The sequence below is a fragment of the Nanorana parkeri genome, unplaced genomic scaffold (assembly GCF_000935625.1).
Source record: "Nanorana parkeri isolate BGI_ZX_2015 unplaced genomic scaffold, ASM93562v1 scaffold911, whole genome shotgun sequence".
Taxonomy (NCBI): domain Eukaryota; kingdom Metazoa; phylum Chordata; class Amphibia; order Anura; family Dicroglossidae; genus Nanorana; species Nanorana parkeri.
The window spans coordinates 43357-55905 of record NW_017307179.1 but is presented as its reverse complement, the minus strand read 5'-3'; the positions used below and the strand labels follow the sequence as shown (position 1 = coordinate 55905).

General features: G+C 49.7%; 1 protein-coding gene across 1 annotated transcript in view; it reads left to right on the top strand.

Annotated features, from left to right (window-relative positions):
* The window catches only part of LOC108794906 (cGMP-dependent 3',5'-cyclic phosphodiesterase-like), a gene marked incomplete at its 3' end in the record, with an annotated part of 167647 nt that overhangs the window by 112094 nt on the left and 43004 nt on the right, over positions 1-12549 (top strand). The window contains exons 10-12 of the mRNA XM_018566048.1: positions 3791-3832; positions 5412-5480; positions 11489-11616. Of these exons, the coding sequence (XP_018421550.1) occupies positions 3791-3832; positions 5412-5480; positions 11489-11616 (239 nt within the window). The remainder of the gene's footprint in view (positions 1-3790; positions 3833-5411; positions 5481-11488; positions 11617-12549) is intronic.

Sequence of the window (12549 nt, the reverse complement as noted above, 5' to 3'; positions counted from 1 at the left end):
CCCTGCTGCCCCTCTACTTCCTGCCGCCCCTCTACCCCCTGCTGCCCCTCTACTCCCTGCAGCCCCTCTACTCCCTGCCGCCCCTCTACTCCCTGCCGCCCCTCTACTTCCTGCTGCCCCGAGGCCGGGCCTTGGTTGGCCTTGTGGGAAATCCGGTCCTGTGCGTAGCCAGACAAACCAAGTTCTTATAGTCAGGTGTTCATTAAGGGGGCGGGGCTGCACATCAATGGTCGGTCCATCCTATGCGGTTACATAGTTCGTCAGGTTAAAAAAAAAAGACAGGAGGAAGCATTTCCTCAGTCTCCCCTCCCCCAGTGATCAGTCTGCTGCAGGCAGGAGGAAGCATTTCTTCAGTCTCCCCTCCCCCAGTGATCAGTCTGCAACATTGTAACTTTGTATCCAGTCACAGAGTGAGAAGCTGCAGCAGGGGGCTGATCTGTGCCAGACATTTGTGAACACAACCAAGAACTGGGCAGACACCGGGATTTACATGATTGTGTCATCTCTGAGCCGACATCTCAGTTCAGGATGTAGATGGTGACCCTGTATGATGCCTGAACAAAGATGGCGCACTGGATTGCTGCAGCACAGATCTGTAAGAAACACACAAAGCTCACCGAGATTCAGGAAGAGAACGCATGCTGATCCCGGAGTTCAACTTTAAATTAAATAAAACCTCCATAAATAAATTGTTCTTTTTACACCCTGAAACTTCCATCTGCGGAGCGACACGGGGGGAAGTAATTAAAAGATTGTCAGCGCGTACGCAGTGTGCTCCAGCCGAATGTGTCCTTTGATGGCTGAGATCTGAGCTGAGAGGGTCAGTACAATGTGACCCCCCCGCCGCACGCACGGAGGACCGTGTACACACCGCCAGGCCGGCCGCGGATCAGAGAAAATAATTGTTACTCTGGGAGAAGTGTGTCGTGTTTATATCGGCCCCGTGTGAGACATCGAGGAGGTTAATTGGCTGAGATAATCTCATAAATGCTGAATTAGTAATACGCCGCGTTCCAGAAACGCGCTTTTCAGGCTCCTGGTTATGAGCGTCTGTTTAAAGGAGCGTCGCTATTTAAAGAGACCCTGTCACCATCAGTCTTCCCCTAAGATCATATATGCATGTAATGTGTTTAATCCGTGTTATATACACCGATCAGCCAGACCTGTCCAGGCATGAATTCCACTAGACCTCTGAAGGTAGACTGTGGTATCTGGATGACCCCCCTAAAATTGAGTAGGTCCCCTTTTCCCTGACCCGTTCAGGCATGCACTCCACTAGACCTCTGAAGGTGTGCTGTGGTATCTGGGTGACCACCCACCCCCCCAATATTGAGTAGGTCCCCCTTTTCCAGACCTGTCCAGGCATAGACTCCACTAGACCTCTGAAGGTATGCTGTGGTATCTGGGTGACCACCCACCCCCCCCATATTGAGTAGGTCCCCCCTTTCCAGACCTGTCCAAGCATGGACTCCACTAGACCTCTGAAGGTGTGCTGTGGTATCTGGGTGACCACCCACCCCCCCAATATTGAGTAGGTCCCCCTTTTCCAGACCTGTCCAGGCATAGACTCCACTAGACCTCTGAAGGTATGCTGTGGTATCTGGGTGACCACCCACCCCCCCATATTGAGTAGGTCCCCCCTTTCCAGACCTGTCCAGGCATGGACTCCACTAGACCTCTGAAGGTGTGCTGTGGTATCTGGCACCAAGCCGGCAGTAGCAGATCCTTTAAGTCCTGTAAGGTGTGAGGTGATCGGCCTCCATGGATCGGACTTGTTTCTCCAGCACATCCCACAGATGATCGATTGGATTGAGATCAGGAGAATTTGGAGGCCAAGTCATCACCTCAAACTCATTGTTGTGTTCCTCAACCCATTCTTGGTGCATTATCCTACTGCCATCAGGCAATACCGTGTCCATGAAGGGGGACTACTTGGTCAGTAACAATGTTTAGGTCGGTGGTGCACGTGAAAGTGACATCCACATGAATGGCAGGACCCGAGGTTTCCCAGCAGAACATCGCCCAGAGCATCACACTGCCTCTGCCGGCTTGTCTTCTACCCATAATACATCCTGGTGCCATCTCTACACCAGGTAAGTGACGCACCCACCCGGCCATCCACATGATGTAAAAGAAATATGATTAATCACACCAGTTCTTATGACCACATGCCTATTGTAGGTGCTTTTGGTGGTGGACACGGGTCAACATGGGCCCCCTGACCGGTCTGCAGCTACACAGCCCCATACAGGACAACCAGCGATGCTCTGCGTGTTCAGACACCTTTCTATCAGAACCAACATTCACTTTATCAGCAATAAGAACTATAGTTGTTCATTTATTGGATCGGACAACGCTGGCCAGCTGTGTCAGTGACAGGGCGAGCAGCGACGTGACTTTCCTGGTCATGTGACAGTGCATGGACTTAGTGATTGGCTGTTGGCCACCATCGCAAGGGATCAGGTCACATGCTCTTCTACTTCTAAAGGTGCTTCTCGCTGGTTGCACAGAAGCGATGATCTGCAGGTAAGGTGAGTATAAGGGGATCGGGGGGGTCCTTTTCAGAGACATCGTCACAATGTCACGATCTGGGATCAGGCGCGGAGTCCAGTAGCTGAAGCAGCAGGCAATTTGTTGTATAACAGGCCGGGTTCGGTACACAAGCAGACGGTAGTAGTGGAGGAGCAGGCAGAAGCGAACAAGCCGAGGTCAGGAGGCAAAGGTACCAGGTATGTAGCAGAAGACGGTGAGAGTAGTCGGTGAATCAGCAGCCAAAGGTCAGTACACGGGTCGCAGTATGAGCGGATTGTATCACAGAGGGAGCAGGAAGCAAGATATTCGCAGGAGCACAATAATCAGGCAAACAGGAAGTGCAGAGGCGGGGCTTAAATAGGAAGTTGAAGGGAGGAGCAAGGAGTTCAGAGTTCAGCAGAAACTAGGTTTACCTGAGGATTACACAGGAGATCAGGCAAGGAGCTATCCAAAGTGGCTCAGCAGGTAGAACCACCGCCAGCTACAGCAGAGGCCCCGGGTTCAGATCCAGATCCTGACGCACAATGGGCAAGGTCTCAGAATCTCTTTAAGAACCACCATCATTTCTTTGCTGACTCCAAGTGACCTAAATTTCCCAATATTGTCAACATTATATGGAAATGAAAACTACATTTCCATCAGTCCTGGTAAGAAGGTTCAGTGGGACAGTGGTGAAGGTAGGTGCACACTAACAGATGAGACCATTCCAGACCATGAGACCTCATGGAGATTGTAATAGCATGCTGCTTATATCTCTAGATAGAACAAAATGGTCGCCCTCATCCAAACAAAAACTCTTCAAAGCGTACGATTTGTCATTCATAGTATTTGAGGTTGAATAAAGACATAAGTCCATCAAGTCCAACCTATTAGGATCTCATTCTAGGAGTACCCGTACCCCTGTATATTACCTGTACCCCTGTATATTACCTGTACCCCTGTATATTACCTGTACCCCTGTATATTACCCGTACCCCTGTATGTTACCTGTACCCCTGTATGTTACCTGTACCCCTATATATTACCTGTACCCCTGTATATTACCTGTACCCCTGTATATTACCCGTACCCCTGTATTTTGTTTATTTTTAATTCCAAAGTGCATTACTTTGCATTTATCGACATTAAACTTCATCTGCCACATTAATGCCCCTCCCCTATTTTATCCATTCATTCATTCTTACATGAACAATGCAGATTGAAAAATGATTTGAGGTTCAGGATAAAAGAATGACGCTGTGCCTTTAATCTGCTGCAGGTTGTCGGAAACAAAATACTGGAAGAGGAAATCAGCTTCCCGGTAAGTGGATTAATCTCGGCGGCGTGCGTTATCTGCGGTAGACGGTTCTCTTCAGCCAGAGGGGCGGTTGTGATAGTAATAAGCTCCATCGGACTTAGCGGAAGCGATTAAAGGAGAACTATGGGGTCAGTGTTTTTCCCCATAGTTCTCCTTAGGGTAACGGGAGGACACAAACTTAAAACCCTGAGACGTTCTCGTCGTCAGTACCGGCACGTGTGACCAATCTAGGTGAAGACACTTTTACCATATGGCGCCATCATTGTGACGAATTCATCATGAAACACCGCCATATTGGTGAGGAAGAAAGTGGAGGCAGGGCCGGATTTACTCTCCCTGCCGCCCCAAGGCCAGGTTCCGCAATACGCCGCCCGCCCCCTCCGCCAACCCTTACCCCCTTTGCATCAATGGAGAGCACTCATGTACACGGAGCGGCAGGGTTAGTTTTAACCCTGCCGCTCTGCTCCCTACAGTGAGGAGAGACTCGGCGGCGGAGCCCGGATCCCAAGGCCGGGCCTCGGTGGCCTTGGGGGGAATCCGGGCCTGTGTGGTGGTGAAGAAGACCTCTGCCAGGCTGGAAGAAATTGCAGGATTGTGTTGCATCTTTGAGAGAATTGTGCAACAAAACCTGTCATTAGGTTCCTCTGGAATAGAAATGAGCAGACATGCGCAGCGGCAAAAAAAATTAATTTAGTTTCGTTTCGTTTTCATTCGGATTTTGCGTTATTTCGTTTTCCGGGATTTGGGTCCAAAAGTCAAATCATTTCAGGGTTCGGATTAGGACGAAATTCGTTATCGGTAGTCTACACAAAATGTCGTTTCGGTTTTGTTTCATCCGTTCGTTCAATTCCGGATCGGAAATTCGGAATCGGAAATTCAGTTTAGTTTGCATTCGTTCTATTCGGAATTCGGATACATCCGAATCTCCGAAATTTCGTCTGAATTTCGATTCGGAACGAATCGCACATGTCTAGAAATGAGCTTTAGGTTCAGGTTGACCATGAGCTAGACCCCAACCCAAGATATCCACAGGTTCATTTACACCAGTGGACAATTTGGCCAGTTTGCCGGTCGTCTGGCGGTGTCCTAGTAGGCCACAAAGCCTCATTGGTTGTTAGGACAACATCAGCCAAGAACTGCACAGGTACCGGGATTTACATGATTGTGTCATCTCTGAGCCGGCATCTCAGTCCAGGAAGTAGATGGTGACCCTGGATGATGCCTGGAACAAGATGGCGCCATCCTCCTGGAGAGAACAGCAGATGAGGGCATTGTCAGTGGGAGCGCTGTGAGCGCATTACACAGCATAACAATCAGGGGCGTAACTAGAAATCACAGGGCCCCATAGCAAAATTTTGTATGGGGCCCTGTGATTTCTAGTTACATCCCTTAAAGAGCCCACATAGTCCACCTGTGACCCTGCAGAGCCCACCATAGACTCTATATGGTGGGCTCTGCAGGGTCACCCTGACAATGTATCCGATGACAGGTCCACCTGAACAAGATCCTAGTTCCATACACTGTATCTGTGATAACATTATTGTGCAATGAAGAATCTGAAAATGTTTTCCTTCCCCCTCAGCTGACATTCGGACATCTTGGTCAAGTGGTGGACAAGAAGAAATCGATCATGCTGCATGACATCAGTTCGGTCAGTACCTGTTTGCTCTCTGTGATGTTTTTGGTGATGATGACTCTTTCTGATCACTATGTGGCTTATTCATAGCTTTTTGGGTTTGCTGGTTTCTGCCCATAGTTTTCCACCTTTGGGATCAATTGGAACGCCAATTGTGAGTCAGGTCTTCTCATCCAACATCAGTACCTGACCTCACATATGGGCCAAATTCCCAAGACACCCTCTAATATGTTGTGGAAAGCAAGAAGAGTGGTGGGGGTTATAGACCCAAAGTGAGCAACTCCATATTAATGGCCATAGTGTCCCAGATCTGCCCACCTTATTTTCTGTGTCTGTACACCTGCTGTGCCCAATTTGAGGAGCCCCCACCATCCCTGTGCTGAGTTCCCGGGTCTGTACACCCGCTGTGCCCAATTTGAGGAGCCCCCACCATCCCTGTGCTGAGTTCCCGGGTCTGTACACCCGCTGTGCCCATTATGAGGGGCCCCCACCATCCCTGTGCTGAGTTCCCGGGTCTGTACACCCGCTGTGCCCATTATGAGGGGCTCCCACCATCCCTGTGCTGCGTTCCCGGGGCTGATGTCCTCTATATCGGACAGTCATTGCCATAATAACAAATCGTGCATTAGAGGCTCATATATATATTATGGCTGTAGTCTCTCACCGATGGCTCATAATATTCATGGTGTCACTCCCAGCGCTTTGTTCTCTTACACTTATTAATATTTGCCTCTGACTGTGCAAACTTCATAAAGCGGTTTTAATTTCATTCATACTTTGATACAACAGAAGAAGCAATGGAAGGCAAATAGAGACGCAGGGGCGGCTGAGGCGGCTGCAGAATATTTTATACATTTTAATATCTCCAGCCCAGAGGCAGCAAAAATGTAACCCTGGGGCAAGCTGCCGGGCCTGAGATAAGACCTTCAAAGTGAGCGCGGGTTCAGGAGCTGAATACTCAAGAGCTTTCCGGTTAGCAGCACAGAGATTATTAGCTGTAGAAAATTCTAGAGGCCAATTATTAAAGGAGAACTATGAGGGTCAGGGCTTTCGCCCATAGTTCTCCTTAGGGTAACGGGAAGACACAAACTAGCGTCCTCCCGTCACCCTAGGCTCAGTATATAGGGAGCTACAGCTCGCGGTATACTGAGACGCCGCAGCCGGAGTATCAGGGGGTCGAATGCACTCCCTTCCTCAGGGCTATACAAAGGGAGATGCAATGATAAAACATATATCCGATCTGCAAACCAGTCAGCGCTGGCAGATCGGAGCGGGGAGGGGGGAATCCAGCCCCTCCCCCTGTCACGGCAGAGAGCCGTGACAGGATCGAGAGGTGAGCGAACGCCGGTATGTGTTCTCTCACCTCCCGATCTACTGAGCCGACCTGTGACAGTCTCATTGTCACAGGTCGGCTAGAACTATGAGGTGAGTGAAAAGCACCCCCCTCATAGTTCTCCTTTAAAATAAAGGAACATCCCGGCAAAAAGTGAACGTTGGGTCGGTGATATATGGTGCGACTTCCACGTTACCCGTCTCAGGGTGTGAACAGTGTATCGGTTCCTGTACTGCACTTTGAACAATGTATCTGTTCTTGTACAGTACTTCACTATCAAAATTGTATCAGTTCCTGAATAAGGATGGGCTCGGGCGTGTTTGCAGCTCCGCGTGCCGAGCCCGCCAGGAAGCTGTCTTATTCCTGTGAACAATGTATTACTTCCTGTACTGTGCCACAAAGCCAAATATCGTGGCTCCATCTTGGCTCCATATGTAGTAAAGGACAAATTGGGTACAGGTACTGGAGGTAGCACATCCCTCCTCCATGGCAGAGGGACACATCAGAAGCCCAGCACAACATTTGCCCAGAAGATGTCCTGCCGTATAGTGGACTCAGCCCACAATCCCCATCACTCAATCAGACAGTGGCTCCACCTCCGACAGGCTTCCCCAAGAGGTTTTACCATAGGATTGGGCCGACAATGAGTAAGCCTCTTGTAGTCCATGCACATCCTTGCCATGCTTTCCTTATCTGTCCTCCCTCTACTCCTGCACCTTATCTGTCCTCCCTCTACTCCTGCACCTTATCTGTCCTCCCTCTACTCCTGCACCTTATCTGTCCTCCCTCTACTCCTGCACCTTATCTGTCCTCCCTCTACTCCTGCACCTTATCTGTCCTCCCTCTACTCCTGCACCTTATCTGTCCTCCCTCTACTCCTGCACCTTATCTGTCCTCCCTCTACTCCTGCACCTTATCTGTCCTCCCTCTACTCCTGCACCTTATCTGTCCTCCCTCTACTCCTGCACCTTATCTGTCCTCCCTCTACTCCTGCACCTTATCTGTCCTCCCTCTACTCCTGCACCTTATCTGTCCTCCCTCTACTCCTGCACCTTATCTGTCCTCCCTCTACTCCTGCACCTTATCTGTCCTCCCTCTACTCCTGCACCTTATCTGTCCTCCCTCTCCTCCTGCACCTTATCTGTCCTCCCTCTACTCCTGCACCTTACCTTTCCCTGTCTCTGCCTTCACTATTCCTACACCCCTCTAACCCTACAGTGCTTGGCGATGGGTCTAAACAGAAGCCTCACCTATCCGTCCTCAAGGCAAAGACCACTTGCCAGGCAACAGGATAGCCAGCCTAATCCTACAAGTCCACGTTTCTTGGGGGGTTCACTCAGACCATCCAAATTTGAAGCCTACAAATAAAGGTTGATTTGATCCCATGACCTCTACCATGAGCCTGAAACCCACAGGAGATTGCAGATCATTGTGCTAATGCAAAGTATAATGTGCATTTGATCGTGCATTACCGTAACGTATGGGGGCGCACAGGGCTGGATTTCCCACAAGGCCAACCGAGGCCGGCCTTGGGGCAGCAGGGAGTAGAGGGGCAGCAGGGGTGTGGAATTCCTGTGTCCCGATGTCCGGGACATGCAGTTCCGGGTGACTGGTGGGTAGCTAAATGTACAGCGGGGAAGCCGCCGCTTGTTATGTACACGTGATCTTGGCAATGTCACCGAGATCACTGGTATGCAGCCTTCATACAGGGGGGGGGGGGCGCATTGAGGAACCTGGCATTGGGGCAGCAGAGAGAGTATATCCGGCCCTGGGAGCGCATGACCAACAGTGCATCTCATTGTGGTGCCATTCTTTACCTAATATACCCGGCCAGCACACCTCACACCACATAACTAGTGCTCGGAGGAACCTGTCTGCAGGCAATGAAATAATCCCTACATGAGCCCAGAATCCTGACGACAGGGAGCATTATCTATAGATAGATTTGCTCACTTTGTGCTCTTCTATCAGAGATTGATAAGGTATTCGTGCTGCATCCATCCCTAAGACACTTCTACTTCTATTGTATGGAGAAGACCTGACCTTTGTCTGCCCTGAGATTGTGTGCTTGTCCCGGCTCGGGTACTGGCAGAGGGATTTTGTCAAGGACAATGGACCTTGTCATCCGGCCTCCACGTTTTTCTGCCTATTGCACCCACCAGACAAAATTACATTCTGTGCATATAATGAACTCTGCACAGCAAGATTAATCCAATCAGCTGTCTGCAGTCTGGATAAGATATGTACTTGTGTTACAAATAACATCAGCTCCAGCTTTAGCCGCCTGACGCCCAGAAGCTCACGCAGATATTCCAGATGACATTGGACAAAGTCCAAATTTTAACTCCTAACTTACCCTTCTGATGCCGATTTAGGTAGTTTTACCTTTTTTTTTGGTTAAAAATACCGTTGTCAGCACTTCTGGGTGAGCTGCAACTGGTCACATGTCTCTGACCACAAGTCGCTTGGCTAGAAGGAGATGAATGGGGAACAGTGAACCCAACTCCAGGCCAGGACATTCACCCAACCTTAGGCATAAAGCCAAGGCCAAGCCAAGCTTTGGTGTCTATGCAAGTATCAGCTGAGACACAGGCAAGGCCGTCTTTAATATTGATTGGCCCCGGGGCAGACATTTTCTTGGGCCCCCCACTCCCGACCCATCCCGATCCCCTAACCAACCCCCCCCCTCCCTCACCTGGCAGACTCCCTATCCCCCATCCAGGTGCAAAGGCCACCTTTGGCAGCTGCCCTTTGGGTCCCACAACAATGACTGGGCCCTGGGCAGCTGCCCCTTTTGCCCTGCGTTAAAGAAGGCCCTGGACACAGGGCTAAGGGTAGTCCCATGTTATGTGCATGTCAGGCCGGCCTCAAGCAAGAAAACAAAATAATTATTATAATAAAAATACTAATAAAAGTTATTTTAGTCAATATATAAAATATATACGATGTGGCACATTTTAGGTCATCTAAACCATTGGTACAATCTATGTCATTAAGTTGGGTCTCTGGTGATGAGGACTCTGCATATGGGTTCCTGGGTCTGCACACCTTCTGTAGCCATGATAAGGGGTCTATCTCCACATATTATATTAGAGGAAGTAGCAGGTGGATTGGGAAGAGTCTATCATGATACCGTGCACTAGGGTTGCCACCTGTCCAGGATTCACCCGGACAGTCCGGGTTTTGAATGCTGTGTTCGGGTTTCATGGTATCAGAAACCTGGACACAAGATGTCAAGCAGACAGGGGCAACCAAAATTAAGATAGGGGCTACTGGCCCCCCCCAGTCTCAACTATGATATTTACATATGAATGGGCGGCGCTATGTTCATATGAATAAGCTATGACTTATGCTCCCCAAAAAATGTCTGCACGTCGCTAGAGTGTTCGGGTTTCGCTTGAAGAAAAGGTGGCCACCCTACCGTGCACAGGTGCCCATCACCGCATGCAGCTATCTGTACAGGAGGACCAAATACTCAACCACACCAAACAAGGCTATGAACCTATAGTTTATTAGACATACCAAAATCATATAAACACAAGCAACCCCACAAACTAAATGCAAACAGCAGAATCACACACAGAGTATAACAGGTCAAGTAAATCTGGGGAGCAGGGCAACAAGAGGGGGAGCCACAGATCAGGAGACCCCAGGGTCCAAAGAGGCAACAGGATATAGGTTTTGGCGACAATACTGGGGCACTGGCCTCACTGTGAGAAGGGGCTAAATACCCTCCCAGGCCAGCACCAGGTGGAGACTTAGGCCTGGTTCACACCTGAACGTTTTGTAGCGCGTTCAACGCTCGACGAACGCTCTACAAAACGCTCAAACATCTAAATCCCATTGTATTCAATGGGTCTGGTTCACACCTTGCCGTATTTCCGCCCGTCCGAACGCGATACAAAACGCGTGACGCGAACCACGCGACAAACGCGCATATTCAATACGCCTAGGTGTGAACCCAGCCTAATCGCCGACAGCTGGGAGACACCCGCAGGTGAGCATCGGAATTGCAGGTTCTAGCACCACCCAGTGGAGGTCTGGTACCTGACCGCTCCTGGCTGCCTGGACACACCTGCAGGTGAGCACCGGAACCGCAGGACCTGGTTCCAGCGCCACCTGGAGGTGCTCTGGTCCCTGACAGAGTCCAAGGTGGGTGGAAGCAGACCTATAACCAAAGTGTGTGAGAATGAAGCAAATGGCAAACGCACTCATCAATGCGTCACCAGCTTTACAGCAAGGTGCACATGGAAGGGCTTTATCAAGTAAAACAACAAAAAGTTTCCCAGCACACTCACCAGCCAGCATGCAAAGAAACGTGTTTCACCGCTAAGGTTCAAAACAGAGGTTTAGATACACATATTCTGCAGAAAATGTGAAAGCTGCACAGCCGCGCCCAGGCACCTCCATATAGTGCGGACCTAACTCTAAACTATGAGAGTCTCCATCTTGGAGCACATGGGGCAAAAGATAAAATTGGGTTATAGGTCTGCTTCCACCCACCTCGGACTGGCAGAGTCCAAGGTGGGTGGAAGCAGTCCTATAACCAAAGTGTGTGAGAATGAAGCCAGGGACAATAGCAGGGATGTCTGAGTCTGAATATTCAGCCATCGGATAATGAGCGGGAAGGAGCCATGGATTGGTCTGTGATCGGCCAGTTGGAGTAATTGTTCTCTCTTTATCTCCTTAGGAAGAGCACAAGCACCTGAACAACATGTTGGGCTTAGAAGTTCGCTCCATGCTGTGTGTTCCGGTTATAAGTAAGGTGACGTCACAGGTGGTGGCACTAGCCTGTGCGTTCAACAAACAAGGTGGAAAGTAAGTGCACAGCAGTCAGCATCTCTACAATGTATATTTGTGGTCAGAGTCTCCCATGTCCCCCAGAGCGTAAGTCACCCTGACAATAAGATCTGAGGTGTGCCATGATCTTGGTGTCCAGCAATGCCAATAAGGGGGCATACTCCTGTGAAATTTAAAGAAGGAAGGGGAAGGGAGGCGGTCCGTCCGATGCAGGTGAGTCCCCCTCTAATAACGAGGCCACCGCCCACGACTCCTCCCACAAATGCGGCCAAACCTTTTGGCCTCAAACTTATAGCAGCGATGGGAACATAATTTGGCTTCTGAGGAGCTTCTCGAGTGGAAAGTCACCTTCTCTCAAACGTAACAGCTACATGATGGGCAGCCATGTTGCAGTTGGCGAAGGGCTGACAGCCAAGCACGGAGGAGGTTGGGGATGAATGGAAGGGCCCATCCCATTCATAAAAATTGGAGTTCTCTTTGCTTGGCGGTGCAGAGAGAGCTCTGTGGTTGGAGGACACCCAGTCATATGACTTTGACAGTTTACATGACTCGACTCCCCCCATTCATTATTTATTGTGCTCTTCCAGCTTTAGAATCAATAATTACTACCAATGTACCCCAGATGCAGCCTGATGATCACTGCCATGTTACCAACATAACCTATGCTGGGAAGAGACACCCATACCTGAGCTCAAGCCACCATTGTCTAACTTTTACCAACAAGTACCGCCCTCAAAGAGTCTGGGACCCATGCACAGTTGCCATGGCAGGTGACAGTGACAGTAGCTTGGTAAAATTTCCAAAACAGAATAAAAAAATTGTGAGGGGGGGTAAGAGGAATTAGGGAAGGGAGGGCAAGAAAAACTTGTCTCACACTGGCAACGCTCTGACTGACCTTCATACAAGAACCTCCGTCTGTTCAGCTTTTCAAGGCCCCATCCAACGTAACCC